At 39.8% G+C, this 26,125-nt stretch overlaps 1 protein-coding gene across 4 annotated transcripts in view; it reads right to left on the bottom strand.

Annotated features, from left to right (window-relative positions):
- VPS13C (vacuolar protein sorting 13 homolog C) overlaps positions 1 to 26,125 on the bottom strand; it is a 328,945-nt gene that overhangs the window by 179,370 nt on the left and 123,450 nt on the right. For all 4 annotated transcript variants that reach the window (XM_073652734.1, XM_073652732.1, XM_073652731.1 and 1 more), the window contains 11 exons: positions 22,738 to 22,864; positions 20,731 to 20,848; positions 18,510 to 18,645; positions 14,083 to 14,176; positions 12,277 to 12,437; positions 12,001 to 12,157; positions 10,176 to 10,255; positions 9,906 to 9,965; positions 8,384 to 8,534; positions 6,130 to 6,246; positions 1,540 to 1,643 (listed from right to left, as the gene is read on the bottom strand). In XM_073652734.1, the coding sequence (XP_073508835.1) occupies positions 1,540 to 1,643; positions 6,130 to 6,246; positions 8,384 to 8,534; positions 9,906 to 9,965; positions 10,176 to 10,255; positions 12,001 to 12,157; positions 12,277 to 12,437; positions 14,083 to 14,176; positions 18,510 to 18,645; positions 20,731 to 20,848; positions 22,738 to 22,864 (1,305 nt within the window). The remainder of the gene's footprint in view (positions 1 to 1,539; positions 1,644 to 6,129; positions 6,247 to 8,383; positions 8,535 to 9,905; positions 9,966 to 10,175; positions 10,256 to 12,000; positions 12,158 to 12,276; positions 12,438 to 14,082; positions 14,177 to 18,509; positions 18,646 to 20,730; positions 20,849 to 22,737; positions 22,865 to 26,125) is intronic.

Genomic DNA, 26,125 nt, shown 5'->3' with positions numbered 1-26,125 from the left:
TGCACCCTGTAGTAGGGGGCAGAGGAAGGAGCCATGCCGGGGGTCTCTTAAGAGACCCTCTTTTCTTCATCTGTAATCAAGTGCTGAAGCGAGGGACGAGTGAAGGTCTGAGGTGTGCCTCCTTGCGACACTAAGCAAAAACTGGAGTAGGCTGATGCCGTCCGGGGGTGTATACTGCAGAGGAGGAGCCACGCTTAATCTTTTTCAGATAAGCATAGTGTCGCCTCCTAGTGGACAGCAGCATAACACCCAAGGTCCTGTGTCCCCCAATGAGGCGACAGAGTAATATTAGTTTTCATCAGCATCTTTCTGTGCAAACAGTACATTTACTGCATACAATATGCACGTTGTATGGCGAAAGAACGATCATAATAATGATCATTCTGTCACCATATGGTTTGTAGCAGCCTGTGATAAAGGGACTTTAAATGAGAGTCAATAAACTGACGCATTTTTTTCAGGATCCTGGAACTAGTTAAGTTTGTAAAAATCCTGCATAATGCTGTCACGGCTGTGTCAGGTTTGACACACAGTTATTCTGGATCCGACTGTAGAAGGTCGCTACGCTTGGCCTTGCAGACCTATTGATAATTTCCTCGTCCCTTCCTCTCTAGAACCAAGCAGTGATCTCCACCTTCTGCTGCTAATTGACACACCCTTGCTGGATCTTTAAATACACTCAGTTTCTCCAGAGAGTTGCTGGTGAGAGTTAATTCCTCTGTTCAGGTCTGGAATTCTAGCAATCGGCTAGATTCTCCTTGGAGTTCCTTTGTGGATTGTAGTCGTTATCTCTCTGGTGTCTTCTCAAAGCTAAGTGCATCCCCTTGTATGTTTCCCTTGTTTGTCTTAAGTTGCAGTGGGGCTGACTAGTGCTCAGCCCTCCCCCTCCCTACCTAGGGCCTAGCTCTAGGGTCAGCCAGGGCTAAGGTATCCTGCTAGGCGATAGGTGCGGAACCTATTTAGGGACAATAGGGGAGGCAGGGTGTTTGCTAGATCTGCTAAGGGGTCTCCACTCCCCCTATCCCTAGTTGCTGGCCTTCCCACCTTTTCAGATCGTCGTACGCCGGGTTCTTCCCATACCTAGCATGACAAATGCATAGGGGTCTATTCTCCTTCTGATCTGTATAATCTTCTGCTGGTATCTAGCTGATGCCTGCCCTCAAAGCCAATGGAGCAGGTTACATGATCTTTTGTTCTACTGCATGAAGAGTAAAGCAGGGAAGACTTCAGCTCCAGGCATGTACCTTACAGCCACACACTGGACTGTAAGGATGAAGGTGGTGGGGGGTGAGGGTTTGGGATATGAATGGAAGATTTAATTATATATTTATCAGTTTTCATAGGAAGAAAACAGGATAAAAACGGATAAAAAAAAATGAAGAGGTTTGGGGAAACAATTGCTGGGATATTTTTATACTAGTTTTTGTTCTCCTTTAACACGTCGAATGTAGTATGTTGGATGAAAATTGTATGATTCAACTTGGATGTGACATAACTAAAACAGAAGTATTAGGTGCACCTGTCCAATAACATATTCACCTTTTTATGAATGGTTTTTGGATTGACGTCATTGACAACAATATCCTTTAACCTGGCAAACACTTCTATCTGGCTGGATTCCAGGAAAATAGAGGAGTCTAGGCCTAGGAAAGAGGAGAAACATCCAATTAAAAAAATAATGCCAAGCAAACAACTAGAATTATAAACGGCAGCAATAATCCACAGTATTACATGATGGGAATAACACTCGGCACACACATCATTAGCTGCAGAAAACTAATGGAGGACCTTAATGAAAAGGCAGCAGGCTGTAACTTAAGGTTTTCTGTGACTCGCCTATTGCTACCTTATGAGCAGACAATAGCATATGAACATTAAGCTAATAGCATGACTACATCCAGTGAATGTAACATTCTATAACAATTCTAATTAAAAAGCTGCCTTAAAGGAGATAATCTCCTACGTATGATTTTACTGGGATTTCAGGTAAACCCACATAAAAGTGGCAGAACTCCCTCCATTTTCACAAAGTTTTTCATCCCACTGCAAATTAGACTGTTTCAATTTCTTACTGCAACGGAACTAATTTTCTATAGGGCTGTCTATGCTTCATGAAAATACAAAATTCAGAATTAATTAACACAAAGAAAAAAAAATATCCCATCACTTCATTCATGGAAGCTGTAAATTTAATAGCAATTACAGGTATCAGTAAAAAAAGTGGAAACTGCAAGAGACACATTAACATTATAATACTGTAAAAAACATAAGGCTTACAGAAGATACCAAAGGGAAGACTAATAGCAGCAGCGTTTAGGACAGAGTCCCTTTTCGGCACCAGATGTGCAATTTAGATGAAGTTACAGCCCAAAATTGTTGTGAACAGTCGTTAAAGCGAATCTGTCATCAGGTTTTTGCTATGTATTCTGAGAGCATCATGATGTAGGACCAGAGTTTGATTCCAATGATGTATCACTTTCTAGGCTGTGTTTTGCCGTTTCAATGTAAATCAGTGTTTTGTTAGCAGAACATTATCATTACAGGACAAAATTCCTTGCGCCTCCCAGTCCAACCATGCTTGCACCACTACACTGTTCAACAACAAAAATGTAAATTGAACAAAAGTAGCTAATTTGTATTGATTTGATGCTGCTAAAAACAAAAATGACAGATAAAACTGAGAACTCGCATAAGTTTTTATTTTACACGTATCGATCAAGGAGAATTGTAATACTGGAAATATATGGAAGCGAGTAGATTTTTCATATCAGGATGTATAAGGTTGGCAATATCCAGGGAGGAGAAACACTTCAGCATGGAAAAAAAAAAGTACAAAATGATCCACTAGTTGATTCAAAGAAAATGTTACTCCCTCCACTACACATCAAACTAGGACTAATCAGCAAAGCATTTGCCAAAGTATCTCATACCATTCTTATTGAAAAAATAACCAACTATGGAATGGACAAAGTAACTGTTAGGTGGATTCATAACTGGCTTAGTGATCGGACCCAAAGAGTGGTCGTAAATGGCTTCACATCCAGTTGGATGAATGTCTGAAGTGGGGTGCCACAGGGCTCTGTCCTGGGACCTGTATTGCTCAACATCTTTATCAATGACTTACATGAAGAAATTGAGGGTAAACTGATTAAATTTGCTGATGACACAAAACTAGGAGGGAAGGCTAAAACTAGAGAAGATTCAAAAAGATCTAAACAAACTCAAACTGTGGGCAGCAACTAACAGAATGTTTTTTAACAGGGAGAAATGTAAAGTCCTACATCTGGGGAAGAAAAATGAAAAAAACATATACAGAATGGGAGGAATAGAGCTAAGCAACAGTACATGTGAAAAAGACTTTGATATACTAATAAATCACAGCCTGAACATGAGTCAACAGTGTGATGCAGCAGCAAAAAAGGCAAACACAGTTCTGGGTTGCATTAACAGACGCATACAGACTAGATCACGTGAAGTATTTATCCCCCTCTACTCCTCTTTGGTCAGATCTCATCTGGAATACTGTGTCCTGTTCTAGGCACCACATCTTAAAAAAGACATGAAGAAACTGGAGCAAGTCCAGAGAAGAGCTACCAGGATGGTGACCGGTCTGAAAACAATGTCCTATGAGGAACGGTTAGAGGATCTGGTAATGTTTAGGTTGGAAAACATGAGAGGAGACTTAATAGCTGTTTACAAATATCTCAAGGGCTGTCACTCTGTAGAGAGATCAGATTTATTCTCATTTGCACATGGAAATACAAGAAGCAATGGAATGAAACTTAGAGAGAGAAGATGCAGATTAGATAATGGAAAAAAACTTTTTGACAGTGAGGGTGGATCAATGAGTGGAACAGGCTGCCACGAGAGGCTGGCGAGTTCTCCTTCAATGGAAGTCGTCAAACATAGGCTGGACAGACATCTGTCTGAGATGGTTTAGTGAATCCTGCATTGAGCAGGGGATAGGACACTATGACCTTGGAAGTACCTTCCAACTCTAACGTTTTATGATTCTATGATTACTGGAAAAACTTTGTAAAGCGCGTGCAACAAGAAAGTGAAGGTTTCAAGTATTTGACATCAAAATGTCCTTGATTAAGTCATGCAAATTTGAAAGAGGGTATCTCTGTTCGCCTACAGATTAGGGAGCTTTACAAGGACATCCAGTTTGATGATGTACTTCAGGCTCTTGTTAAGGCAATGTGGATAGTTTTAACCCCTTCACCACCTTGCAATTTTACATTTTTGCTCTTTTCTTTTTTCCTCTCCTTCTTCCAAGAGCCATAACTTTTTAATTTTCAATCAATATGGCAGTATGAGAGCGTGTTTCTTACTTGAACGAGTTGTACTTTTCAATGACTCCATTGATTTTACCATATAGTGTACGATAAAATAGGAAAAAAATTCCAAGTGCGGTGAAATTGCAAGAAAAGTGCAATTCCACAATTTTTTAACATTTTTTTTTTACCATGTTCACTGAATGCTAAAACTGACCAGGCAATATGATTCCCCAGGTCAGTACGAATATGCACATACCAAACTTGTATAGGTTCTTTTTTATTTAAGTGGTGAAAAAAAAAAAAGTCAGAAATGTTTTAGACAAAAAAAAAATGTCTTATGTCGTCATTTACCAAGACCCATAGCATCTTCATTTTTCAACATCTGGGACTGTGTGACTGCTTATTTATAGTTCGTTTTTATTATTTACATATTGGAGTAGATACAATGTTTTGATCGCCTGTTAATGCATTTTATTGCAATGTTGCTACGGCTAAAAAAAAAACATAATTCTGGTGTTTCTATTTTTTCTCGCTAAGCAGTTTACCGATAGGATTAATTTACTTTATATTTTGATAGATTGGACATTTCTGAATGCGTTGATACAAAAAAATTTTTAATGGCTTTATTTTCAATGGGCCAAAAAGGAGTGATTTGAACTGGTGTTTTTTTTTTTAAAGTTTTTACTTGCTTTAATAGTCTCCTTTGGAGAGATAAAGTTGCCATCGTCCGTTCGCCTGCGCTACACATAGCAGATCCACCCGCAGCTGTTAGAGGCACCTGTCATGTTGAGCCAACATCTTTCCCCGCACATCGGAGCCCGCATCAAAGGCAGGGACACGAGCTTGGGCGTACCTATACAACCAAGGTAGGAAGGGGATTTTTGTGAAACAAGCATGGGTCCAATTACAAAGAGCTGGTGGATGAGATGCTCATGTGCTACCACAAGCTTGGGGTACACACGTCTCTGAAGATTCACTTTCTCCATTCCCGCCTCAACTTCTTCCCAGAGAACTGTGGAGCAGTCAGTGATGAACACGGTGAGAGATTCCATCAGGACATTGCTGCCATTGAAAAAAGGTATGAAGGGAAATGGAGCCTGGCAATGTTAGGAGATTACAGCTGGACAATCAAGAGAGACGCTCCAGAGTTACACTAAAAATGGCAGGCCAAGAGAAGGCACCTAACCAGCACCTGGGCAGAAGAGACAAGAAGCCAATGCCTATAGAAGAGTGGAAAAGTAACGTGGAATATCACAATTGCGGGACGCAGGCGAGGGACAACCACTAGACGTCACAGGGCACAGTGACGCTGATGGGAGGCGACAGGTACAGAAATGGATACCGGAGGCACAGTTTCCTTCCAGACACCGCACGCCCCTGAGCCTGGAAGAATGTACTAATCTAAAGGATTAAAAGATGATTTCTGAAGAACAAGACCACAGATATGAGGCATACAGGTAAGACTATTTTAAGTATTCTAGAACCTGCATGCCCATATTAATAGGTTAGGTACATCCAAGGATACATGTCTTGACAAACACCAAACAAGACCACTGGGTGGTAAGCTGATTTCTCCCCACAGCATAATTTTTTGCCTATTAACAGTGTCAATGTGATTTTTTTTTTTATTTAAACTACATTCATGGGTCAAAAAAAAAAAAGTTGAAACAAAACCATGAAATAAGGTAGCATGATGAAAATAAAGAATTTTATAATGTTTTATCTGAAAACTATTAATTCTAAATATTGTTAAAAAAGATATGTACACTGTCTGTAGTGAGAAAATATTGCATTTTTTTTTTCTTTCCAAGCCGGTATTACACTGCTCAGGGAAGGATGGTCAACATACCTAGTATTTTGATTTCAGCAATATGTTGGTTCTCGTCCCACATATTCACACTAAAAGAATCCAGCTTAGCAAACAGTTTGAAGGCGATGAAGTCCTTATCTTTGGAGGCTTTTGTTGCTTCAAGAAAAAAAAAATTATAATCATATGAAAATCATAATTTGTTTTTAACAACCTGCGTCATAAGCATTTTTCATCCACCTATACACTTTGCATAAGAAGATTTATGATATGAGATCTAGCCGTGCCCAGAAAATCCATTATGAATATATAGAATATTAATCTGACAGACTAAAACACATAAAACAGAATTCTTACAATGATTTACATAGCACATATTAAGGGGCTGAAAATTAATGAACTCAGCACTGAACCCCTTTACAGTCAGAACAGCGCAAGTTAGCCAATAATTTACCATTTCATTTTACTAATTTGTAATAAACTTTAAAAGGGGTTAATAGCTTCTGGCCATAGACAGGAGCTGGGCGAATTTGTTTTCCCTCCAGTATACCAGGCTGGTACGTTATCAGCTGTATGCCACAAAAATTACATCACACCAGGCCAGCAAATCAAATGGGAAGCTCAAGAAATCCGCACCACTTCTGTTCACAGGCAGAGAGTACTAACCTGGTCCATGACCCAGGGTTGCCAGATGGGATAAGCTCATCTCTACTATAAATATGTCAATTGGGAGAAAAATATCTCCTTTCCTCCTGGGAGTCTCCAGCTTTTGGTTATGGGGCGGTGCATGGAGTGGTTACAGTCACCACTCACTATACTGTGAATGGCAGAGTAAGTACTACTCGGCACTTTGACTGACAGCTTGTTCTGCAGCGCATCTGGGCACAGCCATCTGTCCAAGTACTGGGATGTGCTTACAACTCACGCTCACAGTATAGTGAGTGCTGCTTGTAGTCAATTCATGCATGTTCCTATGACCAAAAGTAGGGGGCTTTTGGGAGCAAATAAGTTCATTTTTAGCCTTTAGCCACACTTTCCACCTGAGCAGCATTGGAACACTATTTAACTACAAATTGACCCTACATCTGCAAGTAAATAGCGTCTCTCTGAGGTGACAGGTTCCGTTTAAAATCAGTGTCTAAGCTGTGGTGAAGGTGTGTGTGCATGAGCATGTTACAGAAGCGTGCGCATGAGCATGTTACAGAAGCGTGCGCATGAGCATGTTACAGAAGCGTGCGCATGAGCATGTTACAGAAGCGTGCGCATGAGCATGTTACAGAAGCGTGCGCATGAGCATGTTACAGAAGCGTGCGCATGAGCATGTTACAGAAGCGTGCGCATGAGCATGTTACAGAAGCGTGCGCATGAGCATGTTACAGAAGCGTGCGCATGAGCATGTTACAGAAGCGTGCGCATGAGCATGTTACAGAAGCGTGCGCATGAGCATGTTACAGAAGCGTGCGCATGAGCATGTTACAGAAGCGTGCGCATGAGCATGCTACAGAAGCGTGCGCATGAGCATGTAACAGAAGCGTGCGCATGAGCATGTAACAGAAGCGTGCGCATGAGCATGTAACAGAGCAGTACTGAACATTCTTGTCCTATTGATTTGAATAGGGGGTGGATGTGCAGTACCCAGCCACAGCCACTAACAGTAGACTGTGTAGCTCCGTAACTGAGCACTTACGGCCACCGCCGGCACCTAGAACAGCTGATTGGTGGGGGTGCCGATGTTGCACATCCTCCAATCAGACATTGATGACGTATCCTAAGGATAGGTCATCAATGTTAAAGTAGTGGACAACCACTAACAGGTTGTGGATTTGAAACACACACAGCACTTCAGTTTTACGTAAAAATAAAAGCACAGTGGGCATGAGATTTCTACAAATCCCATCCACTTTGCTACAATGGTAAGATGCTGTGTTTTAGCAAAAATATGCAGCGTCCAAAACTCACAGTGGGTACACAGCCTGAAGGTGATTAAGTTCTGAATTGATGCTTCTTGGTATGATTTTTCTTACATTACAAAATCCTGGCATTTTAACAGGGGTGTGCAGACTTTTTATATCCAATGTATGCCTACTATTTAAGTTTCAGCTTCTTGTACTTTTATTATATTCCACAGTTATAGAAAAATAACATACAAAAAACAACAAAAGAATTACAAGTCTACTGGCTATAGGAGTTAAGAAGGGCTCTGCTTTCATAAGTGGGATGCAGTGTGATGAGGTTTATACGCCCCATCACAAAATGAACAGATTTACGCACAACCAATATTTATCTTGGGTTTTACCTTTCTGAACAAAAGTCCCTTTGTCTTGTTGCTTCTGCACAGAGGAAACCTCTGCCTTATCAGCAATGTTGGGGGTGGCGGCTGTTAAGAAGCTGATAGCAGACAGCAAAGCCTGAGAGTGGAGCAGGAGGTCCATAGATGAAAAGGCCACCTGGTGGATACGAAGCGGTGTTTATACACATCTTATTAGTAACCAGAACTAGGAGTATGCTATGGAAAATGGAAGTCAGCAGCAATTTCGGAAATCATGTAGTGGTACAGAAACTTGATGAAAGCATTGCATTTACTCTTTCAATATTGCAAATAAACATTGTAACTATGATAGAAAAGCTAAATCAAGAATGAAAAAGGGTCATCAGAAGTATCAATTGTGAGAGCAGGAGTTATTTTATCTATCCTGACTCCATTTTGATTTTTGTACGTGTAACTCCTTGCTTTCTGAAATGGAGTTTGAGCCAGTATGTGTTTTCAGATAAGAGGATTTTAGGAAGGTTTTTGTCTAGAGACTTAGAGATAAGGAAGAAACTAAACTAGTAGGTAGAGAGATTCTTTGACCCAAAAGCTGGGTGTCGATAGTATATATATATACACACATATATATTATATAGAGATACAGAGATAAATATATGTGACGAGATGATGTAATAAAGAGAGACCTGCCCTGATGCTCAATGTATCAGCATGGCTCTTCCGTGCACGTATTTGAATTTTATATTTTAATTTGGAACAGGCACAATATCTCAGGATGTCCCACATTATTTGGCAACGACACATAAAAGAAAAATTTATACCCAAATTTATAAACAAATTGAGTATCATTTTGAGCTGAGAGCCTCCAATGGAAATTCATATCAAATGCTATTAGATACTAAAGGGAACAAATGTTTAGTTTCAAATTAATTACAAGTAACTAACTTTGCTATTTTTCTCACGTTGTAGCCATTTTATATTTTTAAAAACTTCCCAGGGGGCGGCCACATTGGAGACACCAATTTACTTCCCATTTTCTCTGTATACACAGTGCATCAGGGTCCGTGCAGCATTAAGGCAGCTGTTACAATTGAGTGGGAAATGAGTGATTATTTCATGCTCCAAGAAGTATTTAAGTACAGAACCCACCACCTCGGAGTAAAAAGGGAGCTGCACACAAAGGCTTTTATGTGTGTATAATGCTGCCATTTAACTGTATTCAAATCTTCAAGAGAACGATCATCTGTCATTTAATTCCCACCCTCAAATAATAATGAGATGACTGCTATGTATTATATTTTTGTGAGGATACACTGTGGACAAACAAAAAAATAAAAATCATGTCACAACCACTGAGTGAAGAGTGAACTCTGCTTTAACCATCTCGAAGTATATTGACGGGTGATTTTATTGTTGCCCTTTGTACATTTTGTTCCCATTGCAGTAAGTACAGTAGCTCAATTCTAAATAATTTAGTGCGCTCCCTATAAAACCTACATAAAAGTGTAAGGACACATGAGGTAGATTCTTCTTAGACATTTCAGTACTTTACCTTTAGCGTTTGTTCTGTTTTTTCAAAGATAGTGTGAAAATTAGGGCCATTCCTGTTGGCCTAAAATAAAATAAGAAAGCGATAACTGCGAATAACATACAATCACACTGTTAAAGCATAATAATTTGCATGGTATTTAGAGGTCAGAGGTCACTCCATAAATTAACTAATGTGAAACAGAAACTGGTCATCAAACTTGAGTTCACATACCATTAGTCCCACAAAAAGGGTATATACACACTAAGGTTATTTGCCCGATACGGCACTTACCTTAGTATATTCCACTTTTAATAGGTCCAAGCCTGGTTTATCAGAAGAACTGATTAAATGAAGCGGCTGTTTGAGGAGACCTGTGATATTGAAAAATGAGTCCCTTTTAGCATTACACCTTTTCATCTAAAATCCTCTTTAAACAAAGAGTATGGTAAAAAGTTAAGCCCATCTGATAAGGCGATAGAATGTCGCTGATCGATTGCCCTCTGTAAAGTTTCATACTGATGGCAAGAATCGCTGTAGTAAAGGGAACTGAAACACGGTTCACTCTTATATCTTCTACAGGGTTAAATAAAATAAATCTGTCTCCTTTTCTAGTGTATTGCTGCGCAGACCTCCTCTGGTTCATGCTGCAAACTGAAGTTGGCATCGTGCCATGTAGACAGGTCAATCTCCTAGTCTCCCACCTTCACTACAAGCAGAGCAAAGCTACCACATGGAATGGGAAGAGTTAAGATCGGCAGGCATAGGGGGAACAAAAAAATAAAGGTTCAGAATGAAACTAATTTAATACAAAATTACACAAAAACCAGGTGCAAAGTCCCAAAAATACTTTCTGTGGAGCAGTTCACTCTTGAGAGCAGAGAGCCCACAAAATTCTTTCGTAACAGAAAGTTTTTTACATTTTTTTAATGTGACCATTTAACACTCGATAGGAATCATTTGTGAAATAAGCGCCATGTATCTCAGACAACACGCTTGGGAACACATCTTTAAAACCAACTAATCTCAGGGGTTTCAGAGTTGAAAGCCTATTCACACAAGGATGAAAGTTGCTGTGCATTCTATAGGCTCCTTACATTTCTTAACACTTAACATTTACCAAAATCAGCTCCTTACTGCCATAACCGAGGAAAGGAGAATCCTCCAACAACATATGTAAGCTAAGGCTCCATTTAGAACCCGTAAAAGCACGGTGACTGCAAATTTCTCTACAGCTTGATCATTTCAATAATTCTGGACTGGATAGAAATCTGGTGATTACTGAATGACTTGTTATTAGTATTTGAAATTCAGTGATCTCACACTTCTCTTTAAAACACAAGTTTAGCCAAACTTGGAAAACTTGACATTTCAACAGATTAAATTGTGTTAAAAAAAATGCTAGAAAAAAAACAGGTAGGAAACCAAAATTTGAGTAAATCCTTTGTCTCAGATATTAAGTTTGAATGCCAGCATCTTTACTCATTTATGTGCCATAAATATATTACTTATTTAATTTCCTTGAAAATGTACAGCAGTAAGTTTATTAAAATGAATGTCAGCCAGGAATGAAGCTTAAAGGGAGCCGGTCATGTAAAATAAAACGCTGTTAAACTGCAGATATGGGGTTAATCTGCAGGATAATAGCTGTCAGACACTTTGCGGATGAGCACTGAGAGTCCCGTTGCCGGAAGAAACTTAACTTTATTCTCCCCAGCAAACTCGCTCTTTCACTTATAGGAGTGGTGCCAGCACGGTTTCAGTCACCCTTCTGTGTAAAATGAGCCGTGGCTGTAACAGTGCCCCCAGCACTGACTGACATCCAGCTCATCATTAGGGCCGACTGTCAGTCGGTGCTGGGAGAGAGGTTACAGTCGCCGCTCTCTATGTACAGGCTGTGACTGAAACCGTGCCGGCGCCACCCCTATGACTTAAAGAAAGAGGCTGCTTGGGGGAATAAAGTTAATTTCCTCCGTGCGCTGGGGCTCTCTGTGCGGTGGTCGCATGGTGTCAGAATGCTATTAACCTGCAGATTAACGTCATATCTGCAGGTTAATGGCATTTTTTTTACATGAATGGCTCCGTTAAATAATAAAGCAGAATATTTCATGTAGTATACCTGAAACATCATAGTAGTCTAAAGTAATTTTCTTTAGGTATGATACAGCGCTAAGGTCAAAGGTCTTAACACAGGCCACAGTTCCCAGTTGCTGTATACTGAAAAGGAGGATCGTATTCTCCGTCTTCTCCTGTTGCTTAGTCAATTCTAGAGTAACCTAGATGACAGAAATTATAAGCAAATAAAATGGAGCATTTAAAAAAAATCCTAAAGCTTACTTTATAATTAATAAAGAAATATAGTTAACAGCATATTTATTTAATTAAATACACCTACTTCTTTTATTTCAAACTTGAGTTGAAGGTCAGTAAGTTCCTCGAGGTTGGTTTCTCCAGCTGTAGGAGATTTTTCGGTTTCTGTGGTAACTTTCTGGACGGGTTTAGATTTAATTGAGAATGTAACATCAGATGCTGTATCATAGAATTCTTCCTCAGAGTCTGAATGAAAACATTAAAGAAAATTAGCTTTAAGTATTATTTCCAACTCAGTATAGTTTCCGTACTGGACTAGTTTTAGTAGAAGTAAAGGGAATTTGTCAGCTGTTTAAGCAGTCCTTTCTAAGGGAAGTGTAAGGTAGTAAAAGACACGACAATTTCAGGGTGTGAGTTACATTTCACTGCAGTGTAACTTCTGAGAAAGTTATAACCAGTCCCATGGATAGGTGATAACTTGTTTTGACTAGTGTACCCCTTTAATGCAAACCACAGTAATTGTACATCACAGTTACAGCGTTAGCGCAGTAGAGCGGAGTGTCGACTGTAAAATACTGATGGCTCCTGTATATCCAAAGGGGAAAATCCCTAAGAGAGTTGACTCTAGGGGCCCACACTACAGCAACATTCAAAATGCCTACCTGTGTGTCCAAGTCACCTCCGTCCAACACTGATCATTGCTATATACCAGTTATGTTAAAATCATTTTTTTGTCATTTCAACTGAAGTGACCAAGGCTGAAGTCTACAGCCACCCTAGGAATGCTCTGTAAAGGTAAAACTACATTTAAACTGCACGAAAATCGGGAACATACATTTCTAGGAATACTTTTCCCGATAATCGTTTACTGTTAACAGGCTGCTGATCACCTGACGAATGAGCAAAACAATCGTTCATTGGGTGAAATAACCTTTTGATTTACTTAAAAGATCATCTATCTCGGCACATCATTCTATGTAAAAAGGACCTGTGCTGCCAATAACAGTGGCAGCCTATGCACATGGAACGATCTGTTACTGATCTTTCTGTGTATAAATATTCAATGTGGGCTGTCTGTCTAAAAAGGCTATTGAACTGCCACCGAACAGCAAGCAAGACTCGCACTGCCGAGAACAATGGCAGCCTAAGCGGACTGAGTGATCTAGTACAGATTGCACAGTGCTCATCATTTACTTTTGTCAGTTTGTGTAAACAGGAAAACAAACAACGAAAGCAACAGTGTACTGATCAGCGGTCGTATTGTGTCGCCGGTCGGTCTATGTAAACTAACCCTTAGTCAAAATGAATCTGGTTAGCAAAAAATCACTGCTCAAATCAAGCACAGCCCCTTGTAAGAGACATAGTCCTAGTAAAAATCATAACTTTAGAGTCCAAATCGGTTGCTGTGTTTTCCAGAAAGTAATCTTTTTTTTCAGATATGCTACTGAGGTGCTCGGGGCGCTGCTGGCATGGCAAGACCGTTCAGTGCACCTTCCCATTGATCTCTGCCCTCCTCTAGCTCCTGTAATGAAGAACGGGGTGCAGAAAGATACAAAGCAAGTAGGTGGGAAGGTGCATGAAACGCCTCCACCACACAGGACGCACTGAGCACTTCATTTGCAGATAAAAATAAACAATTTCTGGAAAATGGATTTGGAAAATAAAGGTACGACTTTTAATAGGGTTATGCCCCCTATAAGGTGCTGCGCTTGCTTTGAACAGTCATTTTGTGCTGTCAGACTCCATTTAAAGCAAAATGCCTTTAGGTGTTTGATTGTACCGGATGTTGCATGGCTATCTCAGTAACCATTAAAAAAATAAACAAAACTGTAAACATGAAGCTCAACCTACATTATAACATATAAAGATAATGCTCGTTAATTTCTCTCACCAGATGATGATTCTTCCCCCAAAAGTAATGACTTCTTAATATCTGTTTTAAACAGTTTTTCTGGTCCCCTAGTCAAAATTGGGATTGCACGAATCTGGAAAAGATGAATATAAGGAGTAAAATAAATATATAAATGAGACTTGTGAGTAATTTACTACTGTAGGCTGACTTTACGTCATTATTGGGGACACGAAATACAAGGCAGCTAAATAGCCAATACTTCTCACCTCCACTCCTCTGTTTCCAAATAACCAAACCAGCATGAATGCTTATTTTATTTATTTAACACTAAGGAAATGATATGATAGGAAGGGAATATGTGTGGGGGTGTGGAGGGTTCCTAAAACCAAAATACTGGTAACTTGAATTCTATTTTCTCAAGTCTCCCTCTACAACTGCAGCATAAGACACAGACCAAATAAGTATATTCAAGGTGGGACAAATGCATGGAGGAGTTTGCTCCCATATGCAAGACGTTTAAAAAGGTATTCAAGCAAACTTCAGCTGGCAGGTTCAGTTTGGTATAAAAACAAACATACTCTTTAATTTACCTCCCTGGGTCCAGCACTAAGTCACTACCACTGTCCAGGTTTCTGTTTGGCTGCAGTGGTGATGTTATACCAACAGTGTTGGAGCCAATCATTCAGCTCAGTGGCTCTGACAATGCCGATGGCCCTGGCCATCAAACTCAGTGATTGGCTGCTGCGCAGTCATCTTGATGGCGCAGCTGCAGCCAAACAGACTAGAGCAGTAGTGGAGACCAAGCGTTCAACCCTGGAAAGGCAAGAAAAATGGAGTTCGTTTTTTAACATCTAACTGAGCCTTCAGGAAGAAGTTCGCTGAAAGAGGAAAACCCTTTTAAGCAGGGCTGTGGGGTCTTTAAGTCAAACTTCCAACTCAGACTCCTCAATTTCCCTGACTCCCGACTCCACAGCCCTGCTTTTAAGTTTAATCTATTTGGAAAAGTTATGGTTCAAGGACAAGATGAAAGATCTGCAGATATGCTCGATGAAGGCATTCTCCCTTTCAACCAAGGTAACAAACATGACTTTGGTGGAATGAGACATTCATTTCAATGGAGGAGATCGTTCTTGAACTCGGCAAGCCTCACAATTGCCCTTCTTGATACAGGTGGCAATAATTAGATTATTAGACACTATCTTGCACTTATTAAGTCCACACTATTGGACGAAGAGATTTTGATCTTTTCACCAGAAAATAGTTCTTTTTAGGTAGCGGAGAATGATTCTGTGCACATCTAAAGAATAGAATTATTTTTTACTGTTGGACAGCTTTGGGCAAAATAAGGCAGAATGATCCAAGACATATAGAACTCAGAAACCATGTCTGGTCGAAAGGACAGATCTGAATGAAGAATAATCTGGTTGTCCAAAATTTTTTTGGTAGGATTCTCCAGTCCGGGAGGATCTGAATTTCATAGGCCCTTCTTGCTGTAGTGATGGTTACCAAGAATGACAGAATGACGTAGGTTGCTCAGCTCTAGTGCTCCTCTTTCCTACACATCTGGATTCCCCACTTCTGCATGGTATGTGCGTTGTTTGCTCACGTTTGTTCTCTTTAGTCTGTCTCTCCCGTCATCCACTCTGAGACTGAAGTCTCTGGGAGTCTATGCAGTTCTGCAGTTTGTTACCCTGATTTTTGTTGCTTACTGCTTGGATTGAGACAATCTGGTCTCTTCCATGTTTGTTGAATATGACAAAACTAAAAAACAATGCGGCTTTCCAAGACAATTGTTTAGGTGACTTTTTTGTCTTGTGGTATTGTTTTTTTTCCCTTCACATTCATCACAATGCTGCATATGGTTTAGTGAATTTCCAGCAAAATCAAAGATACTCCTCTTTTATGCCGGCCACTTTTTTTTTTTTTTTTTTTTTAAAGAGCTAAAGGCGAATGATCCTTTACAATGTTGCATATTAGTCTGCAACCGCATAACAATAAAATTAGACAGATTTTGCCCTCTAGTAAGTTTTTGAAACATAGTTGTTCAAAACATTTTGCAAAATTTAAAACATTTGCAAATGAATTCGGCAATGATATATGGATAAGGAAAATAATTCTAGTCTATAGCTACAAGATGTCAGAAGCCTGTTTAACCATCAATGATTCATTACATACTAATGGCAGAGACTTGTACTTCGATTACTTAGTTTGAGACTTTTCTTCAAATATGTTTTTGGGAGAAATTCAAGATTCTTTTATTGCCTAGATATAAAATTATGGTCAAAAGTTTCCAAACTAAAAAATTGGGGTTTCAAAAAGTTTCCTGCTTCAGTTTTTCTAGTGGCAATTTACATTAAAGAGGACTTTTCTGCAACTTTTTTATGCTGAACTGTACACACTATGTAATAGCTGCTGCAGATGGGAATAAAAAGCTTTTGGCTTTTTTTTCTTCTTAATTTTACCTCTCAGTTGTGGAGATTTTAGAATTTGACAACTAATGAGGTAACTTTACTTAAGACTAAATGGGTGATATTAATTTTCACAGGGGGCGTGTACTTTTGCTTCCTGCATGACAATGACCAATCATAAGCAGGCAGCAACACAGATATGTAGAAAGACCCAAAAAACCCAAACAAACAAAAGCTTTATTTCATACTTAAGCCACTACAACATCATGTGTTAAGCTTAACATGAAAAATTTGGTTAAAAAAAAATTGACCCTCTTTAACTCTGGATTGTTATTGCTATTATTCTTTGCCATGAAAATTAACTTGGTCACAAAATAAAACCAATTCTGATGATTTTCTGTAATCTTGATAGCTGAGGATAAAGTGTTTACAAGGACAAGGCGTCTGATATCACTGCCATGCTGCTCAAGTGCTTTTTGATCACTTAGTCAGATGTTTCTATGGTTACTGAAGTACAGTTAAGCATTTCAAAGGTTTCTAAAGTTTTATTGACAAACACATCAAGTTTATGAAAAGACTCAATTTCTACAGTGTTGACCGTTATTTTTCAAGACTTCTGCAATTCGTCTTGGCATGCAAGATGACTGCAATTTTTGAAAATTAATCTGATCACTCCTGACAGCAATTTAGCGTTAATGCAAGTGCAGCTATCTCAAAACATTTGGCCACAACTGTAAAGGAACTGGGGGAGTATCACCAGACCAGTATACAAGTTTTTCCAGATATTGTTATAAATGGCATTTGTGAGTTTCTTTCTATTTTGCAATAAAATTAGAATGACAGCCTCGGAAAGACCTTTGTTTTAAAACGTAGACAGGCTTTCAGAAGCGCAGGTGCAATAAATACGTTTTTTTGGATGCGGATAGAAAATGTGTTCCCTGTTGAAGAAGAAAAACATCCCGAGTGATTGGAAGAAGAAAAACATCCCGAGTGATTGGAAGAATAAATGGTTCTTCTGCATTCATCTTGTTCAGAGGTAGAAAAGGAGAAGAGGAAACGTGTTTTAATACTGTTGAGAAAAGCCCAAATCTACATCTGAACAGCTCCATTTTCTGGCTATCAGGTGGAAGACTGAAGTTTAAATCCATTCCCCATATAGTTGGGGCTCAGAATGTCGGCTTGTATGTTTGATTATCTCTTTAGGTAAAATAGAGACAAGGAGAAAAGAAAAAATTCTGATGTAAATTGGGAATTTTTCAGTGTTGTTCCACCCGGTCATTGCAGATGAGCTGAGACATAAGCTGATAGGAGTCTTCTGAAATATATACTCTTGAGAATATTCCATAAGCAGGAAGCCAGGAATCAGAGTAGCAGGGTGCTCCTGAAGATAAGCAGCCCTTTAAAACACACTCTTTGTAAGCGAAACCATATCATTCCCTGCTGAGCTACACTCCCTTATCAATCACAGCTCACAAAATGTCCCAAACATGTGGTGCAAGACATGAAAGACAGTGTTTTCGTGCCAATTATACCAGAATTCTGGTGCATGTAGAAGAGTTAATTTACCCCACCTTATGTCATTACTACAACCGTAGTGTTATGAAAAGTGGCACTAAAATAATTCTGACATTATTTTTACATCTGTTATCTTATGGGAGTTTGTCAGCACAAAATGTCTGGCAACATCAAGAGTGCACCAAGTACCTATGTATGTTTTGAACAAACAGTTCAGTGCGCCTTCCCTGTAGTTGTTTTCTATGTACGCCAGAGCTGTCCAGAACCAGGCCAGAGCTGTCCAGAACCAGGCCAGAGCTGTCCAGAACCAGGCCAGAGCTGTCAATCAAGGAACAGCGAAGCTGAAATCAACACAAAACAAGCTGGTGGCAATGTGCACAGCCACGCCAAGTGTACACAGTGTGCCCGTGTTTGAGATGAACAGTCATTTTGTACTGATAGACTCCTTTTCACTTAGAATGACATAAAAACAACAGTAAAATGATGCAAACACTGATAATAATCCTTTCAAGAGCATGTCTACAACACAAAGAACAGACTTACCTTTTTCTCTTTTGTAGTTGGGGTACTAGCCGTAGACTGTGGAAGAGGAATACTATTAACCAGCTCAAACACTCCTTGAATTTTATAGTCCGAGACCCTTAGACGAAGTGATGGCAATTCACCAGCCACCTTAAACCTACAGGCACAGAAAAGACCTTTTGCAGTGTACAGTAACACACACTTGTCTGCCGAGAAAACTGATTTTTAGCCAAATTAATGTTTGTGACACTAAGTCTGGTCTCACCAGAGAAGAACCAGCTAGATGTTTGTGAGGAGCTGCTAGAGACAGTGTTAAGAGAAGTGAATGTTACACAGTCTTTTCTACAGCCGCAGAAATATTAGTTTACGAACATAATTGACTGTAATTATTCCAATATTATACAGGATTTTAGGAGACAAAAAAAAGAACATTATGAGACCTAATAATTTTCATATGGACTTTCATTACAGATGGTGAGTCCCAGGCACCACCCAAGTGTGTCTGGTTAGGCCTAGGCATCATCTTTTAATGCCTAATGAGGTCCAAATCCAAAAAGTTTGACACTCCCTGTTCGATGGCTCGTATGCTAGTTTGTTTTATAATTTACATTTTTATTTCTATTTCTGTGATGTTTTCTAACCTAGGCCTCTTCCAACATTTAGTAAAATATTTCTCTTTTGTGATAAACCTCTTTTGTTCAAAAGCTTTGTTTGCCGAGTCTGCATACTGGATGAAAAGTTTTTATCCACTGTGTTGGATTTGTTTGATTACCTGATGATTGATTCTGTTTAATGTTTAACAAAAAATTTCAATAAAAAAAAAATATACAACAAACAAAACAAAGCAAAACAAAAAGCTACTACTTAAAGATGACCTTTTCCATACAATAATAATAATCATCTTTATTTTTAAATAGCGCTAACATATTCCGCAGCGCTTTACATATATTATCATCGCTGTTCCTATTGGGGCTCACAATCTAAATTCTTTATCAGTATGTCTTTGTAGTGTGGGAGGAAACCGGAGAACCAGGAGGAAACCCATGCAAACACGGGGAGAACATACAAACTCCTTGCAGATGTTGTCCTTGGTGGGATTTGAACCCAGGACCCCAGCGCAGCAAGGCTGCATAGCTAACCACTGAGCCATCGTGCTGCCCTGTATATGTCTATGACATAGAGAATTACCTTCAGTGATGGACTATGTACCGAGAAGAGAAACATTTATATAACTGTCAGATACTGTTGTAGGTCCCCCTCCTACATAAGAAATGAGAGGCTAGATGTTGCTTCTTCTATTGATAAAAGATGATTGCACACAGTTCGAAAAGTTGGACCCATGTTAGTCCTCTGATCACGTGCCATTCTTTTTTTTTTAATAAGTGGGTGTTTTGGTGACATAACCATTTAAGTACATTAACGATGCTAGTAATGGAACCAAAGTACAAAAAGACCAGTCCAAAAAACACAATCACAGAAAATTATACCACTTTGAGGCACCACCGATCCCTCATCATGGCTTTGACTTTTTGTCCTCATTGGCTTCTTGCAGGTAAAAACCAGGGAGCTATGAAAGTGCCATATGCTTTTATGTTAAGAGTGCTTTTATTCTTTTGGTGTTTAGCACTGCAGCCATGCAGCGGTGGGGTTCTGGGTTCAAATCCCACCAATCCCTCTGCAAGGAGTTTGTATGTTCTCCCCAGGATACTCCGGTTTTCTCCCACACTCCAAAAACATGCTGATAGGGAATTTAGATTGTGAGCCCCAATGGGGACAGGGATGATGATAATGTCTATAGCACCGTGAAATTTATTGCACTAAATAACAGTGCGCAAAAATAAATAAAAAACAAAAAGGAAGTGCTAAGAAAAGCAAAGGAAATAAAAGGAAAAATCATTGTTGTAATTTCGATTTTATTTTGTCATTTACTGTATTTGAAAATAAGCTGATATTTTATAAGTTTAGACAATTATACACACAATGCCAAAATATAACTAGTTAATTTAATTGCCATTTACCTTTTCAGTAAAAGGGAAAAAATGTAACTTTATGTCACAGGTACTGAGGATGAGGAGGGCACAGAAAGGGCGACACACACCCTTGCACAGTGCAAGTAGTCAGCACATCTGTCATACAGTTATGGGGATTGTCATCAAGGAGTTAATAGTTCTCACATTTCAGTTAGTGCACTTGGAAAATGGCAATGTAAATGTATAAAAATAAGCTGCCTAAAATTTCTTACCTAGGCATTCGACTGTCTCGCTCCACCATGGACTTTGAAAGTTCCACCTCAATATCTAGAGGCTGCAAAATGTGAAGAGATGAGGAGTTCAGCCCACGAGCAGTCTTCCAGTTTTGGCCTGCAGAGGAATATAGACATTACAAAGCTAATATAGGTGATACCATTTTGAAATATTAACTGCACTAACGTGAAAGGCGATAATTTTGCAAAACCAGACTGAGTTGTGGCTCTGTTTAATAAAGAAAAACAGACCTCCACCCCCCCTGCAAAGCCATCTCTGCACAGATTACAGAGCATGCCAATAGCATTCGACAATACTAATCAAGGGGTCATCTCCAGACTATAATTTCCTATGTGTATCACCAGTTAAGCGTACCTCTTAACGCTTTTCAAAGATGAAAGTAGCAGTATGGGCAAGAGGGCTGCCCCCAAAATCAAGAAACAGTGAGCTCTACTGAACGTCACTATGCAGCAGATGGCTTGTAGTCGGTATTCACATGTTAACCATAAAATTCAATTCAACAGTATCAAAAACACAAAGCAGTAAAACAGGACTAAAGGGGAAACTAAGATATACTATGATGTCAGTTTTATAGCTTTTGACTGCAGTTTATCTAAAGGTGAACTTGCATCTTATAGGGATTTCCCACAAAGTTCATTTTAATCAACATTTTAATTAATACTTTTTTTAATAATAAAAGTTTCCACAATTGGATGGGTTTCCTGTTCCTGTGCTGAGATTATCTTCTAAATGTGGCCCTGCTGTGTACTGTGTAATGGATGTCTTACTGTGCAGGAACATAGTCTGATCATATCACATCTCCTGGACAGGGGAGGAAGCAAAAGAGTATACAGACATTACAGCAGGGGATCACAGCGGATTCTTTCTGTGAGGTAAAACATGGTTTAAAAACAGGCAGGAAACTTTTTTGCCTAACAAAAAGAGTCAGCTGTGATCCCATGCTATACTGTCTGTATACTCTTTTGTGTCCTCTCCTGTTCAGGAGATGTAGTATGATCAGACCATGTTCCTGCAGGGAACACATTTTGGAATCAAATAAGTTCCACAATTAGATCTATTAATTCGGTCATCAATGTCTGATCATCGGGGTCTGATACCAGGCACCCCTGACGAGCACCTGTTATCGGTGTCGGAGGGCGCAAGTACTCACTTGTTGAACTGCTCCATCTACTTATAGTGGGTACTGCACATCTGCCTCTGAAAAGGAGGCGGATGTGCAGTACCAAGCCCTGGCCACTACAAGTAGATGAAGCAGTTCAGCTAGTAAGTATTTCCGGCCAAAGGCTGCCGTCGCCAATATCGATAAACAGCTGATCGGCGGGGGTATGGGGTGTCAGACCCCGGCCAAACAGACATTGACGACCTATATTAAGGATAGGCCATCAATGTAAAAGTAGTGGACAACCTCGTTAAGCCTTTGTGCGGAATAAATTACATAATTTATAAAGCCAGTACTTTTTTGTTTTGCAATTGCTGATCTGAAAATATTATTCATTTTTAAAGCAAAGGTTGATAGTTAAAGATTTAGTAAGGTAAGGTAGTGCATTTAAAGAGATCCTGACAGCGGGTGAAAAGTGGACTGTTTTTACGCTTATTTAAATCCTGATGTTTCCCTATATAGTATATTCCACTTTTTTTAAAAATTGGCCAAACATTTCCAGAGATGTATGTCTATTTAATTGGAGTGTCTAATATGCAAATTTTTATGGTCTCTACGAAGGAAGCTTGGCTCACAAGATTCTATGGGGGTGTATCTTCAGGCTGCTCTTCATTATTAAGCTGACATCAATCTCCTCTTGGTAAAGACCATAACAATTTGCACATTGAGTACACTAAATAAAAAAGGCCAAATATCTGGAACCTTATCACGTATTTTAAAAAGAAAACACCAAAATACTTCAGGGAGCAGCATGAATAAAGTAAAAGCAAAAACTGGCCATCTATGATTTGGTGATAGGTCTTCTTTAAAATAGACTGAACGATACCTGGTTTGCTGAACAGCATTTGCACTTTTTTGAGTTGAACATGAAATTTGTCATAGGCTTTATCCATCAGCTCCTCCAGCGATGACGAGCCAATAGTTGGAAGAGAACCCTGGTTAATACTAGTAAGCTGTAAAAAAAAAAATGAGAAAAAAAAATATCATAAGATCCTTAATAAATCATTTCACAAAATATATCTAGCGATTCACAGTTTACTGAAAAGGTAACACTCATACTACACCATAGTTTAGGGCTCTTTGAACAAGTTAGTGTGTCTGGTACATGTGCTGACAGTTTCCATACGTACTGGAGACACTGACACACACAAACCCATTCAAATGTGTGTTTCCACGGACCGTGTGTCCGTGTGCTCCACACGTAGACATGTCTGTTTTTTACACGCTGCACGGTCCGCAAAATGTTCCACGCTGAACACACACGGATGACATCTGTGTATCATCAGTGTGACACATACTGGCGCCTGGGAATCAGTGTACAGTTAGCGCTGTTCTCAAATGCCAAAGGCTGAACGCTGCCCTCATCATTGTCCCTTGCTCGCGCTGTGATCAGCACGAGCAAGGGATAATGTTGGGAGTAGTAGTCTGCTCCCGCACTGTCCATGTGTAAAAATAAGAATAAAATACTTATACTCACCTGTCTGGAGATGTCCCCCACTGTAATCCTCTGACCGCTGAGAAGTCGGGGAGAGCCCTGCTCTGTGTTGAGCTCAGGAGCGGTGTCGTGTCACTCAGTGAGCTCTGCTCAGCTCCGGGGCCCACTCGTTGGAACGGCTCATTCCCCCCAGCACCTTATTTTTGCACATGGACACTGTGGGAGCAGACTACTACTCCCAACATTGTCCCTTGCTCGTGATGATGACAGCGTGAGCAAGGGACAATGATGAGGGCAGCATTCAGCACCCAGCGCTTGGTAACAGCGCTAACTGTACACTGATAACCAGGTGCCGATAAGTGTGCTCCTGATGCGGCACACTGTTGCCACACACGAACATCTCCGCTACGAGTTTTCCGGTACCGGAAAAATCAAGAAATGTGAAACCGGCTTTAAAGTAACAGCCCTAGCGAAATATCCACTTAAATCGAACATGTCATGTGACAAAACTCTATTAACCTGCAGATCTGTGGTTAATAGCAGTCTGACACTGTGCGGTCGCTGCACTGAGAGCCCCGCTGCCAGGAGGAAATGGACTTTAATTCCCCTGGCAGGCTTGCTCTTTCAGTCGCAGGGGTGGTGCTGGCATGGTTTCAGTCACCACTCTGTGCTTTGAGAGCAGTGGCTGTAACCGAGCCCCCGGCACTGACTTACAGCAGCACATCATTGGTGCCAGCTGTCAGTCAGTGCCAGATTTGCAGTTACAGCCACCGCTCTTCATGCACAGAGCAGTGATTGCAATCATGCTGGAGCTACCCCCATACTGAAAGACAGAGCCTGCCGGGAGGAAAAGAAGTTAATTTCCACCCGGCAGCAGGATTCTCAGAGCGGGCGCTACACAATATTAGAAGCTTTTTAACCTGCAGATTAATTCAGTATCTGCAGGTTTATAGCGGTTTGTCACATGACAGGTTCCCTTTAAATGAACAAATAATGGTTTCCCCATATTAGTCTTCAAAAGTCATTAAACATTAATCGTGATAGCTAACCCGTAAATATATAAGCAAATACGGTATGCAGAGAAAACAAATACTATGCAAAAGAATTATCAGGGTCTGTGCTGTCATCTTTAGCCGGTCAGCTTAAGGCTGCGAGCCCTGAATAACCAGTATTAATACATCTAAAATGTATGGTTACAAATGGGCAGTAGAAACATATTTTCCATCTAGCTCAACCTATTAATCTTATGTGTTTAAAGTTCTAAAGCAAGGCAAAACATTAGATATTTTCCAATTATCTTCATTCCATGCTAACAAAATGCTCAGAATTAAAAAATCTATGCAATAATCAATTACCTGTCATTTATGTTTATCACTTTAATAGGCCTCGCCATGGAGTCCTTCAGAAAGCAAGGGAGTAATGTATCTTAGTAGAAATGATTAGTAACCCATCCAGGTTCAACAAACTGACCCGATCATTTTCCATAAGCCACAAAATGCTAAGATGTCACAGATATGGTTACAAGTGATGTTACATAATTCTACTACAAGGGATGATGACATTTCCATTCAAACAACACACATGAAGCTACCGTTATGGAAAACATGTACCAAGTATCCCAGTGTCCAAAAATAGCCAACACTGGATTTTGTGCTCACATAACCTGAAAACATCTAGTAAGTGAGAAACCGACAAATCCGACCGGGTGATCTAAATTTGGCATCTATACCTTCTAAAATTAGACACAGATAAGGAAATTTAACTCTGCAGCAACCTCTAAGCATGTGTCATCATAAAAGAAAGGACTACATTATTTTTAGCAAACTGAAATGTGATCTCTATGGTAAAAAAATAATTTAAAGGGAAGGTGCAATGAAAAAAACAATTTTCAATTTCAAATTGAAAAAATTAAAAGTATTAATGTTTTCATTTTTTTTTTTTAAATATTATCATTTGTTTTTAATTAAGTAAAATCTGAAAAATAATTCAAAAAGGATTGGTATTGCCACTTTTAAACATTAGCGGGAGCAGCTGCTGAAATTTGCCATGAAAACCTAGTGGACAACTAGCTCACATTATGACTGCAGTAAATGTGGGCTGGATCTGCTCAAGTGTCCTCTCCTCTTCTTCTGGGTGTTTGTAACAGGATAAGAGAGGATGAAGTTTAGGATCACAGTGTGGAGCCATTTTGTTGGTGCCTGCCAGTAATACTGACAAGTACAGTGTCAGGCTGCGTGCCCACTATGCGTTTTTCAAGCGTTTGTGCCACGGAATTTCCACAGCGAAAACGCTTAAAAAACGCTTGGTAATACATGCCCCATGGTCTCCAATGATCAATGATAATCCGCATGTGCTGTGCACATGCTGCGGAAATTTCCGCTGCGGATTATCATTGCGGAAAAATACGCAGCATGTCCATTAATTTTGTGGACACGCAGAGTAATTGCCGCCATTGACTTGCATTTAAACGCTTAATATCCGCATGAACTACATGTGCACAAGCGGATATTAAGCGATTCAATGTGTGGATGGTACCCGGGTTTGGAGAAGAGGAGACTCTCCTCCAGACTCGGGTACCATGGTACCTGGAAAAAAAAGAATTTAAAATAAAAAATAAAGATTATACTTACCTTCCGATGGCCCCCGGACTCCTCAGCGATACGTCCAGTGTGGTGGGCGGTTCGCGGTGGTAATTTAGTCATGTGACAGGTCACATGACTAAATGACGTCATGAAAGGTCCTTTCACACCACCACGAGCCGCCCAACACACCGGACGCA

The sequence above is a fragment of the Phyllobates terribilis genome, unplaced genomic scaffold (genome assembly GCF_046119375.1).
Source record: "Phyllobates terribilis strain yellow unplaced genomic scaffold, ASM4611937v1 Scaffold_11__3_contigs__length_659146591, whole genome shotgun sequence".
Lineage (NCBI taxonomy): Eukaryota > Metazoa > Chordata > Amphibia > Anura > Dendrobatidae > Phyllobates > Phyllobates terribilis.
The sequence above is the reverse complement of the archived record's forward strand: the minus strand, read 5'-3'. Positions and strand labels throughout refer to the sequence as shown.